The sequence below is a fragment of the Mustela lutreola genome, chromosome 1 (assembly GCF_030435805.1).
Source record: "Mustela lutreola isolate mMusLut2 chromosome 1, mMusLut2.pri, whole genome shotgun sequence".
Classification (NCBI taxonomy): Eukaryota; Metazoa; Chordata; class Mammalia; order Carnivora; family Mustelidae; genus Mustela; species Mustela lutreola.
In genome coordinates, this window is record NC_081290.1 from 68,854,406 (window position 1) to 68,871,683 (window position 17,278).

Sequence of the window (17,278 nt, forward strand, 5' to 3'; positions counted from 1 at the left end):
GGTTCTCATCCCGCCTCCCGCAGGGCGGCTGCACCCACTTGAAGTAGAGTGCCAAGTCCGTGGCAATGATGGCTATGTCCATGAGATGGATCACGTGCTCGTGTTGCCGCCGGTTCAGGTTCTGGTAGATGTTCAGGGACTGCAGGAAGGGTTAGGGTTCCCAGTCTGTCCCTTCCCCTCCCAGGAACCATCTATCTGACCCTACCCTCAGGTCGCAGATCCTGGGCACCATACCCTGCACCATATCCACCACTGCCGGACACCTGAGCCCACCTCACCCTGCGGTGGGTGCATTTCCCCGTTAAACCCCACCCATCACCGCTGAACCTCCTCTAGCCCCTGGTCAGAATGCCCTGTGGCGTCGTGAGTGCAAGTGACAGGCATAAATACAGAGAAATTCTGACACGAACCTCCTCGGAGAGCAGGAACTTCCCAAACTCCAGGTGATGCCTTTCCAAAATCGAGGAGCCGTGGAGCTTGGCTAAGGGGTTCTGGGATCTGTTACAGAGGTTTCGTTAGAATCAGTTTGGCCAGAAGCCTGCACAGAGGCTCTGGCCTCTGGGTGCCCCTGCAGTTCCCTGCTCGCCAAGGAAGGGGCACCCCAACCCTCAGTGAGCTCTGGGCTGGCCCCTCCCTGGGCCACTGGTCATATGCTCCCCCAGAACACCCCAGGCACCCAGCGTGCTGCCTACTTCATCTGGTACAAGTTGTTGGTGCCGCGGTGGTCAATGTCGTGGCACAGGCCCGCAGTCACCATGGCGAAGGCCTCCAGGTCCGTGTAGTAGCTCTTCAGCTTCCCAGTCTGAGGGTACAGGGCCCTACAGCTGTGCAGCTCCAGTGGTCTCCCCCGCCCTGCCCTGCTCTGCCCTCCCCTCCCCTTCCCTCTCCTCCCCGCTGCAGGGGCGGTTGGGGGGGCGGTGGGTTGGATGCAGGCAGGGTGGGGAGGGGTGAGAAGCTCATGCTGCTGCCTGCCTCAGCCCAGGGGCCCTCCTGCACTCCTGGGGTGGGGGGTGCACCCCACCTCCTCCTTTTCTCTGCCCGCGAAGGCCCCCACCTCGCTCGCAGAGGAACACCCGCCTCCAGCACCTGTCCCTCACAGGCCTGACCCAATCGGAGTGGGGGCAAGGGCGGCTCCTGTCATGCCCATGCTGGACACGCACCATGAGTAGCGTGAACATGGTCTGGGCCACGTTGAAGCCGTGGCGCCAGTTGTGGTAGGTGATCCTCCGGTAACCTTTGCTCACGGAAAACAGAAACCGCACCAGGACCTGAGGAGAGTCGGAGGAGCATGGGCTCTGAGCACGGTGCAGGAGTCCCCCCAACAGCCTGGTGTGAGAGTCCTTCTCCCAGCCATTTGCTGCTGGCCCCTGACCACTCTCCTGGGTGGGACACCTATGGGGTGGATGAGTGGTGGCGGGCAGCCTGAGAGGGGAACCAGGAGGGGACCGGTGTCAAAGCTAAGAAGAGCTCCAGCTTGCAGGGGGCCTTCAACCTATTGCCCAGCCCCAAATTGGGAGACCCCAGGCAAGAGGTATGGAATGTTTTGGAAGAAAAGTTCTGTTTGAATGGCCCATGTGTGGGCTCATGGCATGGACAGTGGAGAAATAAAATGGAGGCTAAGGGTCCAGAGATGAAGGGGCAGGCCGGGGGAGTGTGAGCCTTCTCCTACAAGGGCAGTTACCCCTGGACAACAGGGTGCAGGCCGAAGGGGCCTCTTACTCATCTGCTGTGATTTTTGGTGCCAGAAAATCATTCTGAAATTTTAAAAAATTCTAGTAATCATTTCTCTGCTTTTTGCTTCTGTGTTTTCCTTTAGTATGTAGTAAAATTTCTTTTGAAAATGCCAGCGTGCTGCACCTTTTCTCAGAGGAGGCACGAGGAGGGACGGTTCCCTCACTTGCACGGTGGGGAAGCAGACACTCCCTGAGGTGTGAAGGTGGAGGCAGGACAGCAGCCAGGAAACTATCAGAAAGCAGCAGGGCTCAGGGCAGAGCTGGAAGGGCCACCCCTCCACCCTGGGATGACCTTTGAGGGGTTCTCTACATTCTTACTGTGCAGATGGCTTTTGCTTTCTGTAGCTCATGGGCTCCTGTTTCCTCTCCATCCCACGCCCAAATCCCACTATTGCCTAATGATGCATTTAATGGTCAAATTGTTTGGAACAACCATTGACCAAACATTCCCTCCACCCATCTAACCATTGATACATCCATTCAATCATTTATGCTAGGCACAGTTTCTATAGTGAACATGGCTGTCCCCAAACTCTCTGTAGGACCTAAGACTTCTGACCACATCTCTCCCACCTCTTGGGGGACTTGGGACCCCTTAACTATATCCAAATTTTATCTTCCAGTGGATCTGGGACCCCTTGCCACAACCCCCCATATCCCAGTGGATCTGGGACCCCTTGCCACAACCCACCACGTCCCAGTGGATCTGGACCCCTTCCCATAAACCCCATCCCCACCTCCTGAGGGATCTGGAACTTTCGGACCACGCCCAGCTCGTAGTACATCTGGATGCCACATTTGACCAGCTCCAACTCTGTGCACTCCAGATCAGAGAAGTGGAACTCATAGATGTCGAACTTGGTGGGCCCTGGCAACACTTCCTTCTGTGGGAGGGATTGTGGGGCTGAGGGAGGCAGGCTTTTCTCTTCCCCTCCCAGGATCCTTTGCCCAGTCTCAGATGTCCCAGGTTTGTGGTGACATCTGCCCTTCCTGTGGCTGGCCACTCATAGGACCCACCATGAGAACAGAGTTGTTGTCGGGGAAACAGGTGCAAAGATAGGCACATTAGGAGATCTCTCTCTCTCTCTCTCTCTCTCTCTCACACACACACACACACACACACACACACACACACACACACGGACCCAGGCATAGAGACATGCAGATAGCAGCAAACATTAGATGACATGCTCAGGTCTCCTAGGATTGAGGAAGTCACCCCCGACCCTCAGGTCCCTCCAGTCTCCACCTGAGGGGTGGGAGTCAGATTCTGACCAGGATTGTCCCCAGCTCATCCTCCTCACAGTCGGCAGGCTCCTTCCCCAGGCGTTCCCTTGTTGGCTAAGAGAGAAGACAGCTGTGTTGAGACAGAGTAAGTGTCAGCTATACCCCTCATAAGTATGGGACAGGGTGCCAACGTTGCCTACACCCCTCATGAGTGTGGGACAAGGTGACATCAGGCACAAGACAGGAGTCCCAGCTGGAGCTTCTAGCTTCGGAGAGAAGTGACAGTGGCTCCATTTCCTGTGTGTCCCTCCTTGCCTCTCTGGCACTGTTCTAAGCTCTCCACATGGACAACAGGGGGAGTCCTCATACAGCCTGACCAGGAGGGCTCTGACCAATCCCTGCTCACAGCTGAGGACGCAGGGGAGGGACTGCCCCTGGTTGTGCAGAGCACGTAGGACTCCCTGGCTAGCCCGGCCCTCTGACCACAGGATATGCCCCAACTGCAGGGATGCACTGTCTCCCCCCTGGGCAGGAAAGGGGACCAGGGCCTGACAGGAGTGGTACCAGGATCAGCTGGATTTCGTCCTTGTCACATCTCACGTGGTATAGAACCATGTCCTGGGCGATGTCCTTACGGTTCTCCAGCTTATTCATCTTGTCGTAGGTGTCCGTGTTCAGCACTGACCAGCCCAGGAACTGCGTGAGGGACTGCAGACACAGCAGCAGTGTCACCACCCTGTGTCCTGGTGTGTGGAGTGCTGCTACAGTGCCCTGAGTGCTTTCAAGCATCCTCCAGGGCCCTCACAGCTCCTCTGGTCCCACTCTCCTCGGGCCTCATGCTGCTAAAGCAGGTGGCAGGAAGGGTCTCCACATGGCTGGGTCCCATGCCATCACACAGACGTCCCTCCAAGAGCTGCCCCTGTGACACGTGTTTACCTCCATGAGGACTTCATCCTGCTCGTCAAAAGGCTTCCCATCTTTCCTGTTGTAGAATGTTGCAACCCCCACAATCTCCTCCTTTTTGTTGACGATGGGCATGGAGAGGACATTCTTGATGACCCACCCCGAGTCGTCCAGAGGCCCTTCCTGCAGGGAGAAGCGTCCAGAGATGCCCGCTCCTCTGGGTCTGGCCCTGACTCAGGCCTGTCACCCAGCAAGCACCCATTTCATGTCTTCTGCCCTCAAACTGTGGTGACTGGGTGGCTCCTCTTGTCTGCTAACTCCCCCCCATGCGTGAGAGCTCTATGTCCCTGGGTTTGTGTTGTGACTTCTCCCGCTAGATGGAACTGGGGCTCTATGCCCCCAGGGCAGCTTCATGGTATGAATTCTGCGGGCACCCAGGATCCCCTATGGGCACCCAGGATCCCCTGTCTTAGGAGGCTCCCACGCTCGATTGTCTTTGCCGCCATGATCTTAATGTTGATAATAATTGTTGAATTATTGCATTTCATTCTGTGGGCCCCACAAAATATGCTGCTGTTCCCATGTCACATTCCACTGACACCTGGCCAGTGAAAGGTGGGTAGTGGCCAGTTCCTGGAAGAGTCTTGGAGATCATTTGACTCTTGGCCTTCTCCAGAAAAGAGCCTGCTCTGGTCGTGTGTCCCCAGAGGAGGACCCAAGGGGCAGACTTGAAAAGCTCCTTGTGGTCTGGCCTCGCCTGCCTACTCATAGACCCGTGCCTGGAAGTGTGTGTCTGCTGTGGTTAGCCCCTGAGATTGTGAGGTTGCTTCTTGAGGAGCGGAAACTAATTTGGTTCATCGTTGCTGAATCACAATGTGTTCTTCCTTAAGTAAGCATACTTACTCTAATAAATGAATAGATACCTGAAATTTGAACATTTCGTCGGCGGGGGCATTCATAATGTTACAGATCTGGAAGAGGAGCAGGAAAACAATTTTACCTGGAGCAGCCCAAGGTACGATAGGGTTCTAAAGATGACTATCCAGCCCGATGAGCTCTACGTAGGTGAGGCAGGGCAGCTGGGAGCTGGCAGGGGTGCACAAGCTGGCAGGAAGGGCCGGGGCACCAGGCAAGGGCAGGGCCTCAGCAGACTCACAAAGCCACTTTCTGCCACGTAGGTTGGAAGACCACTGGCCAGGGCCCAGTGATCAGCTGGGGGTGTGCTAGGGGAGAGAGCAGAGGGTCAGATGGTCAGTGGGTTATTAGATGTGCACGTAGATTTTGGCAGAGTGTGTGTGTTAATGTTGATTCCCTTTTCTGAGCTCTGGGTGTGGTGGGAAGGCTAGCAGGTTGTGGACTCAGGGGGAATAAGAGGAGGCCAGGGGTGTGGTTTGGGGGTATCTGTACTGTTTTATCCTTCCTCTGCCTATGCTGAGGCCCCTCACCCTGGAGAAGCCCTTTCCTCACTGGGGGCCCCACTCTTCAGTCCAGCCCCTGGAGCTCAGTGTCAGTCACCTGTCCTGCAGGCTTAGCACCTGGATCCCAGTCCCTTGGTGGAACTTGCAGGATGGGGTTCTGACAGGCTTATGGGTCACATGGCCGTGCAGCTACAGAGCGAGGAACGGCGAACACCTGTCCCCAGTGTCTCTAGTTTGGAGCCCTGACCTGCCCTCAGCCTAGCCTGCCTACTACTAGCCTGGATATCCCCATGGATATCCCCTCCTCTCTGCCCTATGGGGTGGGCCTTCTGGGGGCTCCACCTGCGTGGGTGGCTGGGTGAGCTAAGATGAGACCCTGAGGGACTCAAAGATCAGTTATTGCTGACAGGACCGCCTGGATAGCTCACCTGGGCCTCTGGAAGTCCACTCTGGACGTCCATGGTGCCTCCTTCCCCATCCCATGCTGCCTCACCCTCCAGCATAGGGAGTAGCCCTGTGTGAGGGACCTGCCTGAGGCTGCTGAGCCATTGTGACAAATCCCCAAAGCCCACCGGGCCTGGGTCTGAGGGTGCTCTGCCTTCAGGTGATGCGTCTCCTAAGACCCTGGCACTTACGGGATGACCTTGATGTCTTCCTTGCCATGGAGGATATAGTCGATGACTTTGTAGAAGACGATTTCCTGCAAAATGGACCGCAGCAGTCGTGAAGGGCTCCCTGGGACAGCTCCCCGGTGGGAACCTCCCTGAGGGTGAGAGGAGCTACCCAGGTGTCGTACTGGACATGCATTTGCACACAGAGCACACACCACACGCCCACAGTTACACACAACCTCAAGGCACACATGGATTTGCATACATGTGCCCACACATTTATATACAACTACACATGCACTCAAGCACCCACAGAGTAACACACCTCACGTGCACATATTTTGGATGCCACATGCGCCCACACACTTACACACAACCTCACATAACACATGGACATGCACACATGCGCTCACACCCACACAGTTACATGCAACCTCACATGCACACATGGACATGTACATGTGCACCCACACAGTTACACACAACCTCACGTGAACACATGGATGTGCACACATGTGTTCACAACCCCACACCCATACAGTTACACACAACCTCACATGCACTCTATGTACATACACACAGACCATCACTGACACTCATGGAACACACAATACACATTTGGTTTGCATTTGTCCTCATTCTGTCCGTGTCCCACTCAAGCCCACACACAAACAAGGTCCGGGACCCCTTCAAATGTATGCACACAACCCACCCAGGCCAGTACACACATACACAGACACACAAACACTCAACTGTGGCAAGTCATGGTCACAGCCAAGCCATGAACAGGGACTCTTCTACACACTGGACCCACAATCCTGTGAGGAAGGCCCAGTTATCAGCCCCATGTGACTGGTGGGAAGACTGAAGCATGGCCAGGTGGGGTAGTGTGTGCCAGATTGGGTGTACAATAGTGACAGAGGTATCTGCCCCTGCTCCCATGCCCTTTTGACACTGCCTTTCTCCTGCCCATGCACACAGGTGTGCACCCACATGTGCACACACATGTATACATGGTTCCACACGGGAGGTGCTCCAGTGATTTAAGGGTGGGGCAGCTGCTGGTCATTCTCATTGGGCTGATAACCCCATCAGGAGATCTGCACCCACCCCAACCTGGCCCCAGAGCATGGTCTGGAGTCACTGGGGACAGCAGACAAACACTCAGCGACTGCCCTCCAGAGCAGTCAGGTAGCCAGCTGGCCCCCAACCATCTGTCCCCACAGCCCCACATCCTTCCTGTAGCCCTCCCTCTCCCACCCTTGGTCAGGTTGGCACAAGTCCCTTCCCCACTCTGGAGTTGTAGTTGGAGCCAGGGAAACCAAGATACATGGGCTTGGTTTGTCCCCCCTCCACCATGACTCACACGGCCGTCGGGTGTGCGTGGGCCTGAGTATGGCTGGGCTTCTCCCATTAGCACAGGCCACACGTCAAAGAATTCCTGAGCAGAGAAGAGAAGGGACAGAGTTAGTGAGCCCTCACAGGAGCAGGACAAGGCTGGCCAGGAGTCCTGTGGAGAACTGAGGACTCACCTTCTCCTTGGTCATGTCCAGGAGGCCCACTGAGTACCGGTCACAGTTCAGATACGCACGCACGGTGTAGAAGGCCTTGTGGAACTGCCTCTCGATGTCTGTCAGTTCCTCAAACACCTTGTTAGCTGACCACAGCAGCACCTGGGGGCGGGCACAGCTGTGAGCCTGTGGCCACACAAACACACCTGGGTGACAACGGCAGCACCTGGGGGGGGACACCTGTGAACTTGCGGCCCTCCACATCTGGGTGACAACAGTAGCAGCTGGGGGGGCACACCTGTGAGCTTGTGGCCACTCCTCACCCTCCACACCTATATGACCACAGCAGCACCTGGGGGGGGACATCTGTGAGCCTGTGGCCACCCCTTCTCCCCACATGTGTGACCATAGCAGCACATGAGGCGGGGATACCTGTGGGCCTATGGTCACACACACACACACACACACACACACACACCCCTATGTGACCACAGCAGCAGCTGGGGGGCACAGCTGTGAGCCTGTGGCCATACACACCCCCAACACCTGTGTGATACCCAACACACATGTACACATGCAACTGACCACAGAGCTCCAGAGGGACACTGCTGATGGTACCCTTCCGATAGCATCTCCACAGAGTCCCATCACCCATGGTTTCATCCAAGCACATGACTACCTGCTCCTTGACCCAGGTGCCCTGAAACCTCTTGGAAGGTAAAGCCTCCAAGCTTTGGCTACATCATTGTCACTCACTGTCTGGTGCTGGCCTTAGGCTAGGTTAGTGAGTGAAAGAGTGAATGCATTAAAATTTAAAGGCAAAACTCTAACCAACCTGCCTTCCCTAATCAGCCTTGAGAAGCTGGGTTTGAGAGCACGGATTCATTGCATTTTGGATGCCACAGAATGAGTTGAGAGTGATAGTTCATTGACATGCTCCATGAGGCCCTGGCCGGACCCTTCCCAGGACATTGACTCACAACTGAACACCAGGCTGCTGTCCAGTCTCACTGGCCAAGCTCAGAGGAACTCCCTGAGGCTCTCCCCTTACCTGCCTGGCTCAAGTTTCTCAGTTTCCTCAGCCACTGCCCAAAGACAGTTGCCTTCAGGCTGCACTACTCACAACCTCATGTATCTTTTGGCCTGTATTAAGTGTTCCCTGGTACCAAGACTTCCCTGCCACCATGATTCTTCTTTGCATGGTTCCCCTCCAGCCAGCCCCTCTCAGGCCCTCTGCAGCTGCCCACCCTTTGCTGTCACAGATAGGAATGGGCTCTGGAGACCCCACTTGCCCTGGAGTGCTCTCACCAGCAGGCAGCTTAATTCTAATGCTCTCTTCCCACCCACCACTCTCCATTGGTGGAGGAGGATTTCCTGGTAGCCTGGCCCTGCCCCGTCTTTGTCCATCAGTCTGCAAGGCACTCCCATGTGCCATAAGCACTCACTCTGACTGACCACAGGGCCTTTGTACAAGGTCTGTCCTCTGCCTTCACAGCACTCATTCCAGAACTTCCTCATCGTTGAGTCTCAGTCTAAAGTCATCTTCGGAATAACTGTCCTGAACACTTGCCAAACCTGATCCTTACAACACCCTATTTCATTCTGACCTCAAAGAGGCACAGTCTCATTGTCTCCCCACTCCACCACTAGCTCCATGAGGTGGAGCTTTTCCATGGTTAGCAGAGTACCTCACACCTGTGTGTTTGCTGACTGCAGGGAAGGCTGTGAGGTTCGAAGCTCTAAGGCAGACAGTCTGAATTCCAGGTCCTGGAGCCACATGCCACTTTTGACATCTGGACATGCACAGCAGGGGAGGGCAGGACTCGGTGTTCACTCATGCACTGCCCTGTGTCTCCTTCACCTTTGAGCTGCTGGCTTAGTGCCCCAGTCCTCCCTGGCTAATGGCTTGGATACAGAACTCTTTACTCTTTTTCTCCACACCTAGTGAGTAAGGGTGCTGGTCTGCTTCTTTTCAGCTCTGTGACCTTAGGAAGGTCGGCTAACTTCCAGACCTCAGTCTCCCCACCTGTAAAATGGGTATAATGATGTTTTTCTCTCAGGATGCTGGGAAGAATGGTGGAATAGGAGTCGGGCTGTCAGAAGAGTATGTGGCTTTTAGGAGTCCCATGTGTGAGTATGCGTATGAGTGTGCATATGAATGTGTTAATCATCTGTGTGTCTAACTCACAGTTACTCCCTGAGCTCCCCCTGTGTACAAAGCCCTGGTTAGGACCAGAACACACACCAGAGCAGTAAGAATGAAGGGAGGCCAGCTGCTTAGAGATATCTGGGACAGCTGGAGATCTCTTGGTCCTGCTGAGTGCAGGGAAGGGGTGTGTGTCTGGGCAGCACATCTAAATTTTGAGCCGCCTGAATACTTTGGTGTCCAAAGCCTGTCCCCCAGGAGGAAGACAATGGGGAGGAGGAGGCCTTGTACCTCATAGCACAACACGTAAGGGAGACTCTTCCTGACCCCCCACCTCGTCCCGTCCTTCCCTCCTGGCAGAGCACCTCTTGTCACACCCTAAGCCTCCCCTTCTCCCATCAGACCAGGGACTAGTCAGCACGCACTCGTCTTTTCTCCAAAATAGGTTCTCATTTGGCCCTGAGGAACTAGGAGCTCAGTGGGTCTGATGTCAGGCAGCCTGGCTCACCGAGGGCCTCTGCCCTTCCTCTATTCTTCCTGTTTCCTTTTTAGCTTTCTGAGTTGAGTCTGGCGCACACAGGGAGCAAGTGAGGTGGAACACAGCTGGATGAATTTTCATGTCAGCACGCACCTGGGTCGTCAGGATTTAGAGCGCCCGGTCAGCACAACACCCTCCCCGTCCCTGCCAGGCTCTTCTGAGCTCCGGCTCTGGAGTGTTCTGGGGACTTCATCTAAGGCATCTTCATGCAGTGCCTGTCCTGGGTCACTCTGGGGTGGTTCTTCCTGAATCTCCAGTGCTTTGGGCCTCCTGGACACCCTTGCAACCTGGGACCTTCTGAGTCTGCTCCTACTCATCCCATTCCTAGGACAGCCTCCCCCTGCCCCAGACTCCAGACCAGAGGTCCTTGACCCTGGCTGACATCCTCCATGTTGCTTGCTTGAGATTAGCAGAACAGGACCCTCAAGGAGCAGCCATAAGGGTCATGGGGTGGGCCTCAAGCTTCCCTTCCTCCTTCCTTCCTTCCATCCTCTCTCTTTTCCTTCCTTCTTCCCTCCCTTTCTCCATTCCTTCCTTCCTTGTTTCTTAAGCAGACTCCACACCCAGTGTGGAGCCCGACGTGGGGCTTGAACTCACAACCCTGAGATTAAGACCTGAACTGAAATTAAGAGCGTGCTACCCAGGTATCCCTGGCCTCAGATTTTCAAGAGAAGTTAGAAACTCAGATTCTTAAGTAAAATCTCATCTTTAAAATAGAGGAAATTTGTTGAGTCGGACTAGGACCTTGTGTGGCTCGGCAGGGGCCTCTGCCTTTCCCTGTCCCCTCTTTTAGAGTGTAACTCACACCTCATTTTCTGGACTTTGACCACTCCCTGGGGAGTGGTTACCCCTTCTTGACCTTAAGCCTGTATCTGCTGTCCTCAGCACACAGCACACCAGTGCCAGCACTTGTGATGTGAACCAAACACTAGGTGCTTGAGTGACCAGGAGCCATGGTCAGCTGGATGCTGAGGTGTTGCCTTTCACAGATTCATGCTTCAAAATGGGAAACCTGGGATAATGGTGAGGGCTCCCCTGGTGACTTTAGAAATAAGGGGTATCCAATTGCATTTGGGGACAGATAACACAGAGGCCTGCAAAGCCTCTGGAAGGGAAGGCTGGCCTTGCAAGGCCCAACCGGACACTCACATTCCAGGTGGGCGGTGTCAGGATGCCTGGGGTCTGTGGGGGCACACAGGAAAGGTGGCCTGGTGAACTGCAGTTGGCCTTGGCTCCCAGAGCTCTTACTGAGCTCCTGAGAGCTGGTTGTCCAACCGTCAGGAATTTTGAGGGCCAGTCGTTTAACCCAGCCATTATTAAAGTTAAATGATGTGAGCTTAAAAATTAGGAAAATTATATTAAGACAAGGGTATAAATATGCAACCTCATTGTTTCCTTGTTATTTCACTATAGTTCAACGTTATCCATGCTCCTGGGTTATTTATGGTGGAAAGATGATCTGCACTCTGGTGCATCTCTTCCCAACTCTGTGTCCAGTAACACCACAGTGGGTCCTTCACGACAAAGCCAGCTGGTACTGCCCAAGGTAGAGAGGCCTGCCAGCCCCTCCTTGTTGTTTTCTGACCCACATGCTCTGACTTCTGAGTGTTTCCACTTGTCCACATGACAAGAATATGAGGCCAGCAGTTGAGCATGCGTGCTGTCTCTATGGCCTTCCGAAACTGTCCTGCCCTGGGAGGGGACAGGACTCTGGTCTTCACACTGAGCCAGCAGGCCATGGTCACACAGGCAGCCTAGAAGGTCAGAGAGGCCAGAGTCCTGACCAATGGGGCCCTTCATCTAGCTTTTGGTGCAATCTGGACTGTTGGGCAGTGGGAATCATTCAGCTAAAACGGGTCAGTTTGATTGCAGTAGATTAGGGAGAAATTCCAACATCCCTAGCCAAACCTAATGTTTACCTTGTTGCTTCTGTTGCCTCTGACCAAAGCAGCTTAGCTTCTTTCAGAAGGGATTGACAGGAGCCCCTGAGTGGAGCCTGCAAGAAGGGTGGTCAGTAGGTCTTGCCTGGAGGATGGAGGGCTGATCTGAGGGACTATAGCCCTGTTGAGGGGTTGTTAGGACCCTGGAAAGCTGCTGAGGTTTGAGGAGGGCGGGGACAAGCTGTGCTGGAGGACTGCTTTAATTCCCAGATGCCTGCTTTCCTGCAGCACAATTCAGAGAAAGAAAGGACCAGGGACCAGGCTTAACTGGAAGCAGTTTGGGTGCCAGTCTCTAGTCACTGGCTGAAGTTTGGTCTCTTTGGAGAAAAAGGTAGATCTACCTCTCTAAAAAAAAAAAAAAAGGATTGTGAAGTAGAGCCCCATGCTTTGTGCAAATTAATTAGGGTTCTTAAAAATGTTGCTCACAGTGTGAGGTATCAGAAACAGCTTTCTACCTGGACTAGGTGATGTCAGAGTAGGAAATCAAAGCACACAACTAGACATGTACATCCACGGTGGAGCTCTCACTTCAAGTACGTCTATACACGTGTGTGGTCTGAGCAACAGGAAACAATGCGTTTCCAGACAGCCTGTTTTCCCTAAGCTTTGGCAGTTCACTTCCTGGAATGATCTTTATTACCTGGTTTAGATCTGGGATAGCTAGACAACAGAACAGACAAAAATCCCTGAGTTTTAGAATTCACTTCTAGGTGGGGGCAGGGGGATCTAAAACATGAGCAGCATGAACTGCCAGATGGCTTGTTACGTGGAGATGTAGGGAATACAAAGGAAATATAGGAGGCAGGTCTAGGTAGGGAATGTGGGGCTTGAACAGGGATACTCAGGGCAGGGGAGATCTGTCTGCAGAGGACCCACCGGTGTGTGGAAACAGCGTTCTTGGCAGAGGGACCTGCAGATATAAGAGCAGACAATGGCTATGGGGGACAATAGCTGGGATGGAGCAGGGGGTGGGGAGAGACAGAAGCAGGGGAAGAGGACTGCAGGGGAGTCCCTGAGGCCACCCAGTGACATGACCTAAGTTTTCAAAGTAGGGCTCTGACTGTTGAGTGGGGGTGGGCTTGACAAGGTGCAGAAGGAGAAGGATCCTGAGATGCATCCATGATCTTGGCAGACTGGGCCCTGATTTGTGTCTATAAAGGGGAGCAGTCAAGCGAGGGGTAGTTGGAGAGGGAAGTGGAGGCTCAGTGACACAACAGGCAGAGAATTAAAAACCTGGCTTCCCCAGGTGACTTTCCTGGACGGAACTGCCCTGGGGACCTCTGGGCAATACCACATGGGGGAGAAGTGTGTGTGGTAGGACAGAGCCAAGAAAACGCTCCCAGACTTGCCTCTCTAAGGCCCACACCTGGGATGCTTGGGATGGGCTTTGAATCCTGGCCTGAAGTCACTGTTTTGGAGATGCTGCTGCTAAGAACTGGGGAAATGTCCACACAACAACCAAGTTAAGGGGCCTGACTGAGAGGAAGCTGCATTATCCATTCCTGGGAGTAGAGGGGCCTACAGAGCAGGGACAGACAGAACGAGAACAACTCAGGACATCAGCCCCAAGGGAGGTGGGCTAGACCCTGCCACGTCAGAGGGATATATAGAGAGGGTGTTTGAAGAAAAATGACAGGAAACTCCCTGAATTTGATGAAATACATAAATATCAACACCCAAGAAGCTCAACACACACCAAGACACATTATAATCAAACTGTTGAAAGCTGAGACAAAGAAAACCTTGAAAACAGTGAGAAAAGTGACTTGTCACATATGAGAGATCCTCACTAAGGCTGTCTGCAGATTTCTCATCAGGAATCTTGTCTGGAGGTCAGAAGATAATGGGTTGATATTAACAAAGTGCTAAAATTAAAAAAAAAAAAAACTGTTCGAAATTGAGAGAGAAATGAAGACATTCCCAGGTAAATAGAAGCTGAGTGCATTGGTCAAGACCTGCCCTGCAAGAAGTGTGAAAGGGAGTCCTGCAGTGGAAATGATGGACACAAGAAAGGGACTTACAGATATATAAAGAAATAAAGATTTTAAACCTTTTTTTTTTTTTTAAAGATTTTATTTATTTATTTGACAGAGAGAGATCACAAGTAGATGGAGAGAGAGGCAGGCAGAGAGAGAGAGAGGGAAGCAGGCTCCCTGCTGAGCAGAGAGCCCGATGCGGGACTCGATCCCAGGACCCTGAGATCGTGACCTGAGCCGAAGGCAGCGGCTTAACCCACTGAGCCACCCAGGTGCCCAAGAAATAAAGATTTTAATAAAAGTAAAAAGATGGGCAATTATAAAAGCTAGCATTATTATAACAACAAAATCTAGAAAACATTGCTGAAATAAATTAAAGAAGGCATAAATAAACAGAAAGACAGTCCTTAGTCATGAATTGGAAGACTTAATATTGTTATAATATCAATATCACCCAAAGGGACCTAGAGATTCAATGTAATCCCTATCAAAATCTCAATGATGTTTTTTCAGAATAAAAAAAAAAAACCCTAAAATGCATATGGAATCTCAAGGGCCCTGAATAACCAATCTTGGAAAAGAAGAACAAAGAGGAGGACTCATACTTCCTGAACTCAAGACTGGTTACAAAGCTACCTTAATCAAAACAATGTGATTCTGGCATCAAGACAGACAAATAGATCAATGGAATAGAACAGAGAGTCTAAAAATAAACCCGCACATAAATGGTCAAATGATTTTCAACAAGGGCTCTGAGATCATTCAGAGGGGGGGAAGTTAGTTTTTGAACAAATGGTGTTGGGAAAACTGGATATCCCTGTGCAAAAGAATTGAAGTAGATCCTTAACTCACATTATTTACAAAAATTAACTAAAAACGAATGAAGGACCTATAAGACCTATAACTATAAAACTCTTAAAAGAAAACATAGGACAAGAGCTTCTTGACACGGTTTGGCAATGGTTTCTTGGGTAGGGCAAGAAAGACCCAGTCAACAAAAGAAAAAAAAAATAGATAAATTGGGTTTTCTGAAAATTAAAAACTTCTGGGCATCAAAGGTAAAAGGGCAACCCACAGAATGGGAGAAAATATTTTTAAATTATATATCTCATAAGGGGTGAATATGCAGACTATGTAAAGAATCCCTAAAACTCAACAACAAAAAACCAAATAACCAGATTAAAAAATGGGCAAAGGACTATAATAGACATTCCAAAGAAGATACACAGATGGCCAATACTCACATGAAAGGATGATCAATATTACTAATCACTGGGGCAATGCAAACCAGAACTACAATAAAGCACCACCTCATACCCATTAGTATGGCTACTATAAAAACACCCAGGAAATAACAAGTGTTGGGAAGGATGTGGAGAAATTGGAACGCTGGGCACGGTTGGCGAAAACAGCAAATGGTGCAGTCACTGTGGAAAACAGTATGAAAGTTCCTCAAAAAATTAAAAATAGATCTACCCTATGACCCAGCAATTCCACATTTGGGTATGTACTCAAAAGAACTGAAAGTGGGATCTCAAAGAGATGTTTGTGCACTCATATTCATAACAGTGTTATTCACAATAGTTAAAATGTGGAAGCAACCCAAGTGTACATTGATGGATAAAAGGAGAGCAAAATGTGGTCTCTCCAGATAACAGAATATTATTCATTCTTAAAAGAAAGAAATTTGGACACCTGCTACAAAATGGATGAACCTTGAGGACTTTATGTTAAATGAAACAATCCAGTTACAAAAGGATGAGTACTGTATGATTCCCTTTATATGAGGTACTTCGAGCAATCAGAATCACAGAGGCAGAAAGTAGAATGATGGGTGCCAGGAGCTGTGGACAAGGGGACTGGGGAGTTAGTATTTAATGAGGCTAGAGTTTTAGCTTGGGAATATGTAAAGAGTTCTAGAGATGGATGGTGTAATGGTTACACAATATGAATGCACTTAATACCACTGAACTGTAGACTTAAAAGTGGTTAAGATAGTAAATTTTATATAGGTGTATTTTACCACAATAAAAATAATTGGGAAAACAGTAAAGAGAAGGAGAAATATATACTATGCTAGCACCAATCAAAAGAAACCTGCAATGGCTGTTATCAGTTGTAGACAAAGCACACTTCAGAAGAAGGAACATTATCGGGGTAAAAAGGGACATTACATAACGATACAGGGGGTCATTTCTCCAAGGAGATAACATCTTTAGTGTGTATGAACCTAACTATTGAGCATCAAATTACATGAAGCAAACACTGATAGAACTTGAGGAAGAAAGAGATAAGCCCACTAGTCGGCTGACTTTCATGCTCTTCTTTCAGTAACTGGTAGATCCGGCAGGCAGGAAATCAGTACGACCTCTGCATCCAAAAACAGCAGAATATATGTTCTTTCACGGTCACATGGAGCACTCACCAAAATAGACCATATTCTGGGCCATAAAACATATCTTTGTATTATCATACTACAGTAGAATTAAACTAGAGATCAGAAATTAAACAGAAAGTAGTTGGAAAATTCCAAAATATATGAAACAGAACTCTTCTAAATAATACATGGGTCAAAGAAGAAGTCTCCAAGGAAATTTATAAAGAGTTTGAAGTACATGAAAACAAAAATACAGCTTGTTGAGGTTTGTGGGATGCTGTGAAAGTGGAGCTTAGAGGCATGCTGACAACATCGAGTGAACAGAGTAGAGGAAAAGCAAGATCCAAAATCAATAGTCTAATTTCAGGAAACTAGAAAAGGGAAATCAATTTAAGCCTAAAGCAAGCAGAAGGAAAAAGATAAACACTGAGAACAACACTAAGCCCCCAAAGGTAACAACTTAGATAAAGTGAAGTTTTCAATGCCTTCAAAGACACAAACTATCATCACCCATATAAGGTGAAATAGAATCATCTGAACAGAATTGTATGTATTAAAGATATTGGAATAATAATTAATAATCCTCCATGAAGAAAGCACCCTTCCTTGATGAACTCATTGGTGAATTCTACTTAACATAGGTAGAAGAAATTATGTCAAATTCACAATCTCTTTCAAAAAATAGAAGCAGAGGGAACTCTTCCTTAGCCCATTCTATGAGGCCAGCATGACCTAATACCAAAACCAGATAAAGACATCACAAAAAAGAAAAACTACAGGCCAAAATCTCATATGGGCATTTGCAGAAATTCTTTTTTTTTTTTTTAAAGATTTTATTTATTTATTTGACACAGAGAGAGATCACAAGTAGGCAAAGAAGCAAGCAGAGAGAGAGGGG

General features: G+C 50.4%; 1 protein-coding gene across 2 annotated transcripts in view; it reads right to left on the minus strand.

The window, feature by feature from the left end:
• PDE6B (phosphodiesterase 6B) overlaps window positions 1–17,278 on the minus strand; it is a 32,630-nt gene that overhangs the window by 5,045 nt on the left and 10,307 nt on the right. For both annotated transcript variants that reach the window (XM_059154503.1, XM_059154493.1), the window contains exons 4-16: window positions 7,425–7,565; window positions 7,259–7,333; window positions 5,917–5,981; window positions 5,020–5,086; window positions 4,787–4,834; window positions 3,897–4,046; window positions 3,525–3,668; window positions 3,009–3,074; window positions 2,471–2,617; window positions 1,161–1,268; window positions 693–802; window positions 411–498; window positions 39–139 (exon numbers count right to left, since the gene is read on the minus strand). In XM_059154503.1, the coding sequence (XP_059010486.1) occupies window positions 39–139; window positions 411–498; window positions 693–802; window positions 1,161–1,268; window positions 2,471–2,617; window positions 3,009–3,074; window positions 3,525–3,668; window positions 3,897–4,046; window positions 4,787–4,834; window positions 5,020–5,086; window positions 5,917–5,981; window positions 7,259–7,333; window positions 7,425–7,565 (1,310 nt within the window). The remainder of the gene's footprint in view (window positions 1–38; window positions 140–410; window positions 499–692; window positions 803–1,160; window positions 1,269–2,470; window positions 2,618–3,008; window positions 3,075–3,524; window positions 3,669–3,896; window positions 4,047–4,786; window positions 4,835–5,019; window positions 5,087–5,916; window positions 5,982–7,258; window positions 7,334–7,424; window positions 7,566–17,278) is intronic.